Source organism: Momordica charantia, assembly GCF_013281855.1.
Source record: "Momordica charantia cultivar OHB3-1 chromosome 9 unlocalized genomic scaffold, Mcharantia_2.0 BLBB01000009.1, whole genome shotgun sequence".
In the NCBI taxonomy this organism is placed as follows: Eukaryota; Viridiplantae; Streptophyta; class Magnoliopsida; order Cucurbitales; family Cucurbitaceae; genus Momordica; species Momordica charantia.
The window spans coordinates 12,338,836-12,353,127 of NW_028275167.1; the positions used below are offsets into that span (position 1 = coordinate 12,338,836).

A 14,292-nucleotide genomic window follows, 5' to 3' on the forward strand; every position below is an offset into this window, starting at 1 on the left:
AAACCACTTCAATTGTTGATATTCAGAGAGGAACCACCGGGGCCAAGAAAGAATTTGAGAGCTGCCTACCTCTCTACACTCCTTCGTAACAGACCAGCCAAAAATATACCCCTCCTTCTCTCTCTCATCCAATATATACATCAACACATAATCCCCGAAATAACCTGCAAAGTAAATAACTTGGGCCCACATATCTAATTATAGAATATTCAAGCCTCAAGCCTCACGCCCCTGTTCTTCCTAACGCAAACATTCTTAATAGGGGTCTATCAAATAATTCTAGGTCATTCAAATTCTAGGTCCTAATATCATAATAAAAAATATTTTCACTCGTTCAAACTTTTAGTCCCCAACAAAGTATTGTGTAAAATATATTGTTTTTTAATATAAGTTGTAAAACTTCGTTTGATGTGATGTGAGACCTGCTATAAGCTATATAGAAGAACAATGAATGAGGCAATGTATGAGTCGATGACAATGGTAAACAAAAAGTTTCTTCAACAACGGTCTTTTCAAGCAAGATGCTTGAAGGGACGAGCGTGTCTGCAAAAGAACAATTAAGAAATTCCAACAAAATTTTAAGACATATAGGCCTATAGGGGACCATTATTGATAAAATATTACATATGCCATAGTCCTAGAGGGAGGAACATGCCCCTATCAATCAATGTGAGACCCTGTCAATATCCCTTTAGAAGAAGAAAATTAAGAAGTAGGTTTTATATGCCAAACGTCCTCCTTCCCCAAGCATTAGGACTCATTAGCCATTAGTCCTAAGAGAGAGAATGTCACCGATCAATGTGAGACCAATTTGTACCCCAAATTTTGAAGAAATAAAAGTGTTATATTTGTTCTATCTATTGAATCAAATACGAGGTCTTCTTATATAGAAGAAAGAAAAAATAACACATAAATATGAACAACTAATAAATGTGTTGTACTCTTTCCATAAATCAATGAAAAGTTTGTTTCTTGTTAAAAAAAAAAAACAGTAATTAAGTGATGTTTTTTTTTTCCTTATTTGCTATTGGTCTTTCTTCTATATAAGACAACCATATACTGTTTACAAAATATATAGAATACAGCTTCTTTTTCCTCACAAATTAAGTAATATATTGAGCACAACAGGAACCAAAGCAGTAGGGGAAGCATCACAAGAAGGAGACGGTTGACAATAATTAAAACTAAACCAACTCACATACTTTTGGAGAGAAGAAATCTTATTCGGTAAATCTTCATAAGTTTTAATGCCAGGGATGTCCTTAATCAACAATTCATTGCGTGCCAATTCATCCTCCAATTTCTTTACACTTAATTGAAGGTCTTGTAATTTAGACAACTCTGCTTCTGCTCTCCCCCTTCGGGCTTTTTCTTCCAATAGTTTCTCCTTCAATAATCCAATATCACTAAGAGATGATTTCAACTTCCTAGCTTCTCTCACTTCAGATTCCTAGGAAACCATCCAAGAACAAAATAACACACACATATATATATATATATTGTAGCCAGACAATAACATGGCAATAGCATGGATGTCCCAAAAAAACATTTTAAGAAAAAATTAGAATGTCATTGGAAATAAATAATTACAGTTGGTTATTTCATGTTGTACAATTGAGGAATTATCTATTCTAATTATTCCACTTCATCAAATTCTTCAATGTTTGTTCTAAAGGTTCAAGATAATAGGAATATGATAGAATTTGATGATGAATTGATGAGCCAAAATGGCTTACTTGTAGGTTACAAACTGTTGGTTTATTATTTGTAAATATTAGCTGTAAATTAGTTGTCAATATTAATTATTATTCTATCTTTATTTCCATTTATGTTTGAGCCTATCTTCTATATAAGAAGGCTATGTATTTCTTATTATCAATATATTGGAATACAAATATTTTTATTCCATCAAAATCAAGTCAAACTAAGTTAAATTAAGGTTTAGCTACAATTAAAGAACAAACTCAAAACAACCTAACAACTCTAACAAATTCAAAACAACCTAACAACTCTGACAAATTCGAAGCATAGTTTCATACTCCCCTTCAAGTTCGTGCATAGATATCATGCATTCATAGCTTGCTTATAAGTGCATCCAAGGTTGGTTTGAAGAATCCTGCAATTTGGTCTTTTGAAGGAACAAATAGAAAACAGATTACTCCAGCTTCTAGATTTTCTTTGATAAAGTGTCGATCAACTTCTATGTGCTTCGCGCGATCATGTTGTACTGGATTTTGGTTACAGCTTTGTTATCACAAAATAGTTCCAATGGTGATTTCACTTCAAGTTTCAATTCTTTGAGTATGCAGCGAATCCATAAGATTTCGCAAATACCATTGGCCATTGCTCTAAACTCTACTTCGTGCCACTACACTTTGCTTCTTGATGCACCATGTTACCAAATTTCCCCACTTATACGTACAATATCCTGATGTGATTTTGTGTCTGTTATAGCCCTCCCCAGTCAACATTCGTGGTTTCTCCCTTTCTGAAAAGAAGACGGGGACCTTCAAGTATCTTAGCATTCGATAGGCTCCTCAAGCTATTCCTGAAAGGGTCTATGCATGACTGCAAAGAATATTATCCGAGCGAGTATGTGATAAGTAGATTAGTCGGCCAACTAACCTTTGCTATCTTTGAACATCCACTCGAGTGCCTTGAGTCACGTCTCCTAATTTCTTATTAGCATCAACCTAAGTTTCTACTGGTCGACAATCACTCATGCCTGCATCCTTGAGGAGGTCTTGGACATATTTTTGTTGAGATACCGAAATTCCTTGTTTTGATCTTGCTACTTCCATGGCAAGGAAATATTTCATTTCTCCCAAGTCTTTAATCTCGAATTCTTGGGAGAGTTTGTTCTTCAATCTATTCATTTTTTCTTGATCATCACTTGTGATAAGTATGTCGTCTACATTGACAATTAATACTGCTATCTTTCCATTCTTCAAGAATCTTGTGAACAATGTGTGGTCTGCATGAGCCTAAGAATACCCTTGTTGTTTCACAACTTGGGTGAATCATTCGAACCAAGCCCTTGGAGACTTGCTTGAGGCCATACAATGTCTTTTTTCCAATTTGCATACTCTTTGTTAAATTATATTTAATTTCCTATCGTATTTAGGTTTTAATAAATTAGGATTTCCTTGTTATAATAGGTAAGTATTTCCTTATCCTAATAGGCAAAGTTTTGTCTTTATTTTCTTCTTTGTAATTGCTATTTATACCCTTGTATCAACTCTTTAGAATCAATAAAAAAAGAATTAGTTTTCTTTATCAATTGACACTCTTGGTTCAAATTTCTCTTCAAACCCTAGTGTAAGGTAACATGAAAACTTCTTCTTCAAGATGACCATTTAAGAAGGCATTTTTTACATCGAACTATTCAACGACCAATCAAGGTTCACTGCAATGGATTACAGTATTCTTAGTGTTAAGTTTTGCAACAGAAGCAAACATCTCTATGTAGTCAATCCCATAAGTCTGTGTGTATCCTTTGGCTACCAGACGAGCTTTGTGTCTTTTAAGGGTTATATCTGCTCTAAACTTTGGAGTGAAAATCCATTTGCACCCAACAGTTGGTTTCCCCTTTGGTAACTCTTCAATCCTCCATGTTTGATTCTTCTCCAGGGCACTCATCTCATCGTATTTAGCTTTCCTCCACTTTAGAACATTTAGAGCTTCCTGAATGCAATTAGGGATTTTAATGTTCATGACATTAGATGTAAAGGCAGAAATAGATTTTGACAGTTTAGAGTGAGACACATGGTTTAACATTGGCACACGAACGTCTCCCTTTCCTTAAGACTATAGGAATTTCAAGATCAGAGATAGAATTATTACCGGTTGACTCTTCCATTCTTGGTTTAGACTCTTGACTTATCAGAGGAGCAATAGTGTCAAGTTCCTGATGAGGCACCCTTCTCTCATATGGAAAGAGTCTTGTTGACTCCAACCGAGACCTATTTTTAGAATGATGATGTTGTTTTCTTGAGTGTTAGATACTTCTAAACCCTGATTTTTATTTTCTAAGATAGTGCCTATTTCCTCATTTTCCTCAATTTCACTAGTACCTATTTTCTCCTGAGTTGTCTCATTCTCTTCGGATCCTAGAAATTCTAGTGTTGAAGTTTGTAATTATTTGTCAAGATTTCTGGCAATGTACTCTAGGTTTTGCAACAGACAAAGACTTTCTATGGATTCCTCGTCACTTTGTTTGTTTGATGAACTTAGTGTTTTCAAATTCGGTCCTATTTGATTCTCCCCCTGAATATAAGAATGGTTGTGTTTCAAAGAATTGTGTATCTATAGAGATGAATAGCTTCCTAGTCTGTGGATCATAACATTTTGTATCCATTTTGATTTGAGGCAATACCTACATAGACACATTTTCTTGCTCTTCGATCTAACTTGCTAGCACTTCTATCAAGATTTCTAATAAACATTGCTCGCATCCAAATTTTTTTGAAGGCATAGGTTAATTATCCTAGATTTTGGAAATTCATTTTGTAGAGTTTGAATAGGTGTTACAAAGTTAGATGCCATTCTCTTGATAAGGTATGTAGAGTGTAGAATAGCCTCGCCCCATAAGTAGGTAGGAATATTCATCGAGAACATGAGGTCTCGAATTACCTCTAAGAGGTGCCTATTTTTCCTTTCAGCTCTACCATTTTGTTGGGGTGTGTCATCGTAAGAGCCCTGTTGGACTATCCCTTTCTCCATAAGAAACTTCCCTAATGTTTGATTTAAAGTATTATTTACCATTATCACTATGAAACACCTGAATTTTAGCTATGATACCATAAAGGTTCAAGATAATAAGAATATGATAGAATTCGATGATGAATTGATGAGCCAAAATGGCTTATTATAGGTTAGAAACTACCTAAAGGTTTAGCTACAATTAAGGAACAAACTCAAAACAACCTAACAACTAAGGGTGAGCATCAGTCAGTCGGAGTCAGTTTTTGGCTGACCCCGACGTCGAAAACCGACCTAGTCGGTTTCCTTAGGAAACCAACTACCTCTGTTATGGTTACTTGCACCGATCGACCAACTAGTCGGTTCGTCGGTTTTTGTAACAATTTTTTTTATGTGAAGATGCCGGCATCGGAGCCATAGTCGACCTTCTCAGCGAAAAAAAATAAAAAGAACTGAAAGAGATATGGGCGATAGGCGAGCTTTTGCGTGATTCGAAAGTCGGAAAGAAGAAAAATGAAAGAAGAATGAAGAAGAAGAGGAAGAAGATGAGTGATGAAAGCACTGAGAAAAGTAAAAAAAAAAAAAAAGAAAGAGAGAGAGAACGAAGGTTGAAGTTGATCGAGTGGAGAGGGAAAATAGAATAAAGAAAAAAAAAATTTTAATGGAACATTGGAAACCAGCCGGCCAACGGTTGAGCCACTGGTTCAGCTGCTGCAGTAATTACTGCAGCAGCATGCATGGCAGACTGCATTTAATGCAGTCTGCCCTCTTCTTTTTTTTTAATAAATATCGGTCGGTTTGGTTGGATATCGGTCGGTTCGGTCGGAAATCACTCTTCCGACCAAACCGATCGACTAACAAGTCGGTTTTTTAAATGAAAAACCGACTCCGACCGAATTATCCACCAAACCAACTCATCGTCGGTTCGGTTGGTTTTTATCGTTCGGATCGGTTTTTCGGGGTGTTTTGCTCACCCCTACTAACAACTCCAACAAGTCTAACAAATTCGAAACATAGTTTCAGAATCTCCAATTTAAACTAATCCATAATGTTTAAATTAGAGAATATCTCTGGAGAGTTTCAATTTAGTTTTGTACTATGGCATGCCAAATTAATAACAAGGAGAAAACTTAAGGATTTACAAGCAAATATCCCGAAAGAGTCAAATTCATCTGTCCCAATAGACACTTAAGTTAAAATCATGCAATGAAGGTTTGGTAAATACAGTAGTACTTGCATTGATCCTACAATGGTCTACATAAATAATAGCTTCTCATATAAGTTTTACTATTTTATAGGAAACAGAGAAACTAGCTTCTAGTAAACGTTAAGATTTATACTATAGAATAAGAAGAAACCCCTACACAGTTCCTTAGCTCTTCTTGCAGATGCTTAATCAAAATATTGCTCTCCTTGCTTGTACCTTCGTTGACTGTCAAAGATGCTAATTTCTTCTCTAGTTCGCTCTTCTGGGATAAACACTGTGGAAAGTAACAATACCACCATGAAATATAAAAACATTGGAGTCGCAGTACCATTAGAAGATGATGAAGATAAAATGAAAAGCATTTCATCAAATACAAAATAATTTAAGGAGTCATTCTAGAAATTCATCAGACTTTATTCTCTTTGTAGCTTTCAATTCTTATTGGGAAGTGAATGGGCAAAAGCTTTAATTTTGCTTGGTTGGTTGTTAGATTTTTTGAAGAACTTTTGCTTTAGAGCATTTGAGAAGTGAAAGGTCTTTAGTTTCCCAAAGGTCTTCCTTTGTCTATTTATTCTTCAATCCGATTATGGTCGCCCTCCCTCAAAGTTTGCTTTCAGGTTCTCTCATCTTTGTCAACATATCCGCTTGTTTCTATGTCTTCTCCTCTGGTTTTCTTAAAGGATAACATTGTTACTTCTTTAAAGTTCATCTCTAGCTAATCTCCATCCAAGTTGGATGTCTACATCTCCTCTAAACAAAGCATCAGCCATAATTCAACAAGAAAAATTCAACTTTTATCCTTCTCACATTAGGAGCGAATTCAGTTACTTAAAGCTTTTTTTAACAAGAAACGAACTTTTCATTGATTAATGAAAAGGCACATGAACTGTTCAAAGATACAAACTCCCGAAGGAGTGAAAAAATATAGCAGTAATTAAAAAGAACAACCCATAAAATCAGGAAAATAAGATCTAATCAACATCCTTTACAAAACTATATAGGAAAGATGAAAGCCACCCAAGTAGTACAAATCATATTAGGAGAATAGAGAGCAAAAAGCTTGGAAAGAGCACTCCATTGAGAAGCTTTAAACTTAGCCAAATTGAAGCACTCCACCGAAGGTCTTCTTTTTTCCTCAAAAATCCTTTGGTTCCTTTCAAACCAAAGTTCTGAAATGATGGCTTTAACCCCGTTTACCCAAAGAAGACTCGCTTTAGGAGATAAGAATCGCCTTGAGTAACAATATTCGGGACCTCCATATCCAACGCCCAAGGATTTGCAGGATACTATTGAGAACTATACTTATTCGAACTCTTCACCATCAATTTAAGTTCTGAAGTTTTGTGTTGTCTCAAGACTCATGTTGGAAGATTTTTGGTCTCTGTTGTCTTGATTTCTTGTTTTTTGTTCTTATTTTGATTGTATTGCTCCTTGTGAGCCTCTTTCTCATTTGCTTTGTTCGGTCCTCTTTTTCATTTGCTTTGTTCGGTCCTCTTTTTCTCTCACTCCTTCCGGAGTTTGTATCTTTGAACATTTTTTCTCCTTTTCATCTATCAATGAAAAGTTGTTTCTTGTTCAATAAAAAATACCAACGGAAGCTTTATACAGGACAAAGATTTTTCTTATTTTCTAAGTGGTGAGTAACACCCATATTTTTACAAAAAAAAAGTATATTAGTTTACAAAAATCTTAGCTAACTTCCTAATTTTTAGCTGAATTGGTTCAACTTCAGCTTGATTTTCTGTACTCCTCAATCTGGATGGTATATGCTAGTAATTCCAAGTTTGGAAATAAGCCTCCCAAGTCCCATTTGGTGTAAGGCCTTAGTTAATATGTCATCAGCTTGCTGTTGGGAAGGCACATATCTCAAATCGATTGTATTTGTCTCAATCTTCTCACTGATGAAGTGACGATCTATCTCGACGTGTTTCATTCAATCATGATGTATCGGGTTTCTTGCAATGGCTACGGCAGATTGATTATCACATAATACCTCTATAGTGCCTTATTCTTGATCTTGAGTTCAGTAAGAAGGCGTTTAGCCAAATTCCTTCACATATCCCATTTGCTAATGATCGAAATTCAACCTCAGCACTGTTTCAGGCTACAACTCGTTGCTTTATGTTACGCCAAGTTACTAAGTTTCTCCGTACATAGGAACAATATCCTGATGTTGACTTACGGTTAACAGGAGATCCAGCCCAATCTGCATGAGTGTAGACTTCTAGAGATCTGTTTGTGGCCTTTCTGAACATAAGACCCTTTCCAGGATCATGCTTGAGATATCTCAATATTCTATACACAACTTCCATATGTTCCTTAGAAGGCTTATTCAAAAATTGACTTACCACGCTAACAACAAAGCTAATGTCCCAAATATATTAGCTTTCTGACTAGTCGTTGATACCTGCCTCGATCAATTGGTTCATCTTTGGGATCAACTCCAAGTTTTGAATTTGCATCCATAGTGCATCCATAGGTGTATCAATTGGTTTGCAACCACTCATCCCAGTCTCCCTTAAGAGATCTAAAGCGCATTTTCGTTGAGTGGCAGAAATTCCTTTACTCAATCTTGCTACTTCCACTCCTAAGAAGTATCTGAGATGTCCCAAATCTTTGATTTCAAATGTTCTTGCGAGGAGTTGTTTTAGCCAAATTATTTCTTCAGAAACATTTCCTGTGAGAACTATATCATCAACATATATGATTAACACAATAATCTTACTCGACGAGGAATGCTGGATGAAAAGAGTGGTCGGATTGACACTGAGTATAGCCATCTTGTTTCAATTCAAACCAGGCTCAAGACGACTGCGTTAGTCCATAGAGACTTTTTGAGTTTACACACCTTTCCTCTAGTATATTTGTCCTCAAATCCAGGAGGTACATCCATCTACACTTCCTCCAATAGATCACCATTTAGAAAGGCATTCTTCACACCAAGTTGAAACAATGGCCAACCTTGGTTTGTTGCAATAGAGAGAAGTACTCGAATAGTATTCAACTTGACGAACGGAGCAGATGTTTCCTGATAATCAATCCCCTAATGACTGGGTGAATCCTTTAGTCACAAGACGAACTTTGACTGCTCTATACTGTCGTCTAGTTTGTGTTTGGTCATATAAATTCATTTACATCTAACTGTGCGCTTACCTGGGGGTAACTCTATAAGAGTCCATGTCCCATTTTTCTCAAGAGCTTGAAGCTCCTCTAAAGTCGCTACTATCCATTCAGGTCGTTGTAAGGCTTCTTGAACTGTGTTGAGAGCTTGTATCTGATCTAGTGAAGTCGCAAATACTCTATAAATTGGTGACAGGTTAGCATAAGAGAAGTAATATCGTATGGGATGTTGAGTACATGAACGAACACCTTTTCGTACAGCAATGGGTTTGTTCAAATCATCACTTGTCGTCTCGTGTACTATCTTAGGGACACTAGGATTCTGGTGTAGATTTTGGCATTGCTGAATTTGTGTAGGTAGTATCCCGTTCCTCTCAGGTTGTCTTACTCTTTGCAAATAAACTTGCATTTCAAGCTCGGGGATAGATATGGGATTTGACTCAGACAAGGACATGAGAGGACTTTTGGAAGGACTTTCAGGATATGGATTAGGATTTCTGGGAGATGGGTTGAAAAGAAGGTCAGGAAAGGCAGAATTGCAATCCCAATTATGTGGTTCAAGATCATAATGGTTCAAGATCATAATGCTCCCCTTGAACGACAAAATTGGAAAACTGTAGTTGATTCTCGAAGAAGGTGGCATCCATGGTATGAAAGAATTGGTGAGTTGGAGGATGATAACATTTGTATCCTTTCTTGTTCAGTGAGTATCCAATAAAGATACATTTCATGGAACATGCATCGAGTTTACTACGATGCTGAGAATATATATAAACAAAATCAGTACATCCATATAGTCGTCCAAATAGGTTTAGTAGTAGTGGAGACACGAGATGGGATGTAGAATAGAGTGTAAGTAGACTTTGTAAAGGTGTATTGAATTTGAGAATGCAGGAGAGTAGTCGAGTTATGAGATAGGTAGCAGTTCGAATAGCTTCACCCAAAAAGTTTTTGGAACGTGTGATGTGAGTATGAGGGATCGGGCTACATCGAGAAGATGACAATTTTTGCGTTCAACTACACCATTTTGTCAGGGTGTGTCAACACAAGAACTCTGATGAATAATACCATGAGATTGAAGGTAGGATCCAAGAGTAGAGTTGAAAAAGTCACGAGCATTGTCAGTTTTATGTACTTTGATATTAACTTGAAACTGATTTTGGATCATTTTATGAAAGACTGTGAATAGGTGGCTAGTCTTAGATTCCTCTTTCATAAGGAATGTCCAACTCAACCGGGTGTAGCAAACAGCAAAATCCAATTTGTCTTGATATTTTTCTCTCTTGAAAGTCCCCAAATGTCTCCATGAATAAGACAGAAAGGTTGGGATGGAGAATAAGTATGAAGTGAAAAATGAGCACGTGTGTACTTGGAGAGTTCACAAATTTCGCACCGAAGAAACTGACTCTTTTTATTGAGAAATAAAGAAGGGAACAAATGTTCAAGGTACACAAAGTTGAGATGACCAAGATGATAGTGCAGCAACATGACAAGACTACTATTTTTATTTGAATTATTCAAAGACTTAGAAACACAAGCAGACTCACGATGACATAGAACTACAAGTTTACTTCTTCTCTTTGTTGGTAGAGTACATGTTGCTTGAAGAAGATACAACCCTACACACAATTCAGCATTGTCAATCATCTTCCCTGATTCCAGATCCTGAAAAATACAAGATTTGGTACAAAATTTAGTTTCACAATTTAAGTCCTTATTCAGCTTACTCACAGAAAGTAGATTATATTCCAATGTTGGCACAAATAAAACTGATTCAAGAGTTAAGGAGCTTGATATTCGAATACTTCCAATCCCAATTACTTTAGCAGGTGTACCATTGGCAACGTGAATGGAATGATTACCCGTATAAAGTGAAAAAGATGAAAACAAGGATCTATCACATGATCATGTGATCTGATGCTCCAGAGTCCATTATCCATTCAGATGGAATAGTTTGAGTATGGAGAGCCATGGGATTCTGGTTACCTTGTTGGGGTGCATTCCCAAAACTACTTACTGTCAGTGGATTTGTTTTGTTCAAGAGTTATTGTAACATGTCTAACAAATCTTTGGTAAGTGATTGTTGGTTAGAATTTTCAGAGAAAGCAGCATTGCCCCTAGGTTCTCAATCCGATTTGGCTGTATTTGGCTTTCAATTTGCTGGTTTCCCATGTAATTTCCAACAAGTGTCTTTGATATGTCCCAGTTTATGAAAATGGTCACACCACGGTCGCCCTTTGCACAACCGACTATCACCATATGGTTAGGAATTTCTTCGAGCAGCGAGAGCAATTGGATTATTCTGGTAATTATGTTGGGAAATGAGAGCAGATCCACTTTGAGCGAGAGAATGTTCAATGGGTCCCAACATTATTTGTTTTCGACTTTCTTCTCGACGGACTGCAGAAAAAACTTCTCGAAGACTGGGAAGTGGCGTAGAACCAAGGATTCAACCACGAATTTCATCAAGAGATGTATTAAGGCCCATAAGAAATTTGAAAATCCTTTTTGTCTCCACAATTTCTCGGAAGAAAGCAACATCAACAGAACATTTCCAGTCATGAGTGTCAAACAAGTCTAACTGTTGCCAATGACAAGTTAAGGTGGTATAATAAAGTATACCAGATGAGTCACCTTGTTTGAGATCCTGAAAAGTGGTCTCTATCTAGAAAAGCTCAGCAGTGTTATCCTTATGGGAGATGTGTCCCGAGCTGCATCCCAAATTTCTTTAACAGTTGAAAATAGAAGAAAGTTCTCCTCAATCTCGGTGGTCATGGAGTTGATTAACCAACTCATTACTTGGTTGTTTTCGGCCCTCCATGTGCGAAATTTTAGATCATCAGCCTTGGGTGAAACTGCTTTGCCTGTGATGTGATCTTCTCGCCCATGATCATACATAAACATCATCACAAATTGGGACCACTAGAGATAGTTATGGTCTTTGAGTTTGTGACATGTTACCTGAGCATGGTTGTTCTCAGTGAAGGGCGAAATGGAAATTTGTGATTCTGATCCTAACATTGTATAATAAATAAGAGGAAACAAAGAGAACAATTAGGTCACTGTCTAGAGGGAAAAAAAAAAGGTATGGCGGCGGCGGCTGCAGTGACGGAGGCAGAGCGATGGCGGCTTCGTCTGAGGGCAACGACAGAGGCGGCAACTTCATCTGAGGAAGAGAGCTAGTCCGGCTTGGCTAGGGTTTCGACAATGGCGGCTAGGGTTCCAACGACGAAGCTAAGGTTTGAGAGGAAAAAAAAATTCAAAGCTTTGATACCATGAAGCTTTGTATAGTAGAAAGATTTTTGTTATTCCCTAGGTGGTGAGTAACACTCATATTTACTCATATTTATATAAGAGACTCTAACCATATGAACTAAAAAGAAGTAAATTAGTTTACAAAATCTTAGCTGACTCCCTAATTTCTAGCTGAATTGGTTCAACTTCAGCTTGATTTTCTACACCAACTATTAATCTCAATAATACTAGTGATAAGAACCTCGCAAATTGATAAGAACACGACCTTAAGTAGAACAACTAGATGAAGAAGAACTTTCAACTAGGAATCCTATGGGAAAACCTGAAAATTCCTTCATATTTTGAATCTCTCAGCATCACTCTTCTACCATTTAATAGGAAACAATGAAGATTCTATTTTTAAGATTGGAGTTTGAAGTGGAAAGGTCTTTGTTGGCTTCTTCATTATTGTTTCTCCCCTTTTGCGAGAATGTTTGTTTCGGTTTCAATTAGCTTTTGTTGGGAAGTGGCTCTTCTTATCCCTGGGTTTTTTATCCCTTTTCCGACTGATATCAGGTTTAAGTATAGTATTTTTTATGGTCTTCTTTTATTCCGTTTTTATGAGGAATTTGGAAGCTAAAGAGTCCTTATTGTTAGGTCTTTAATGCACTGCCTCACCTTTCATGTTTCGGAGCAGTAAGTGTTAAATTATATTATTATTTTCTTTTATTTTTCTATTGCATCCGGTTTCTAATAGGTAAGAATTTTCTTATTCTAATAGGCAAAGGTTTTTTTTTCCTTTTTGATTTTTCCTTGTAGTTGCTGACTTTAGTCTACACTTGTATCAATTCTTCAGAGTAAGAAGCATTTTTCTTATCATTTGACATGGTACCAGAGTTTTGAGACTGTTTTGATCGGCCTTCAATACCGATCAATTTCTTTCTCATCTCTGCCACCATATTTTATATAAAAAAAATTAATGTGTCCCAGCGTATCGTGTCCTACTTTTTTGGAAATTAGTATGTCATTGTGTCTGTGTTGTGTCGTATCTGTCTTCAATGCTTCTTAGACCCTAACTTTCTTTGGGCCCTCACCCTCACAGGAAAGAAAACAAAGAAGGGTTTGGATGGGGAGGACCATACAAGAGGGAAAACACATATAGTAGGGTTAAGTGATTGTGAGATGAAATTAGCAACCACAAGTTCTTCAAACACCAAATATAGCAGGGTTAGTGGTTGTACCATGAAATTCTTCATGGTGCAGGCAAGTTTGTCTGAATACTTGCAATTTAGTTGCACCAAGGTAGAATAAAAAATAAAGAATAAGAAATTTCAGCCAAATTCTCTCTAAAAACGTAACAAAAATAATTATTGTTAAGGATCCCACATTGATAAGGTAAGGGACCTAATAATAGTTTATAATATAAGTGGGTTACTCCTCTCATAGAACCCCATAAATATTAATAATTATGAATACTACAAACCTCATTGAGTTGCTTCTTCAAGTCTTCCAACTGCTCTTTTAGTAGCTCGGATTCCTTCTCAGCATTACTAGCTCTACAAACCATCTTTTCCAGCTACAAGAAAGATAATCGGGACAAGTTAAACAGGATGGTATACCATGCTGAGCAAATAAATGTGAAATGATATTTTATAACAAAAGTTTGTACTATCTGCAAGAACTTCTTTCAAGGAAAATACGATCTTGTTAATGACAAGTGGCAACTTACATCTGCACTTATTCTAGAAACAGAAAGCTTTGATTCTCCTTTTAACTGTGCAAGCTCATTATGAAGACGCTTCTTTTCTCTTTCTATGCTTTGAGAAAGATGATTTAATTTATCTTCCAAGAGACTTGCTTTCTCTTCTGATGATGCAATTGAAGACTCAGCTTTCGTCCGAAGGTTTGATTCATTTTGCAACTTTATCTAAACCCAAAAGCAAGAGATTAATAATGTATCATGTATCCTTTTAGAGACCAACATGATAAACAGATAATATTCTGCATAAAATAAAAATTAAAAAAAAAAA

The 14,292-nt window shown here is 36.4% G+C and overlaps 1 protein-coding gene across 2 annotated transcripts in view; it reads right to left on the reverse strand.

Moving 5' to 3' along the window:
• MAD1 (mitotic checkpoint family protein) overlaps positions 1-14,292 on the reverse strand; it is a 65,116-nt gene that overhangs the window by 28,468 nt on the left and 22,356 nt on the right. For both annotated transcript variants that reach the window (XM_022299458.2, XM_022299459.2), the window contains exons 4-7: positions 13,992-14,189; positions 13,746-13,838; positions 6,066-6,182; positions 1,203-1,450 (exon numbers count right to left, since the gene is read on the reverse strand). In XM_022299458.2, the coding sequence (XP_022155150.1) occupies positions 1,203-1,450; positions 6,066-6,182; positions 13,746-13,838; positions 13,992-14,189 (656 nt within the window). The remainder of the gene's footprint in view (positions 1-1,202; positions 1,451-6,065; positions 6,183-13,745; positions 13,839-13,991; positions 14,190-14,292) is intronic.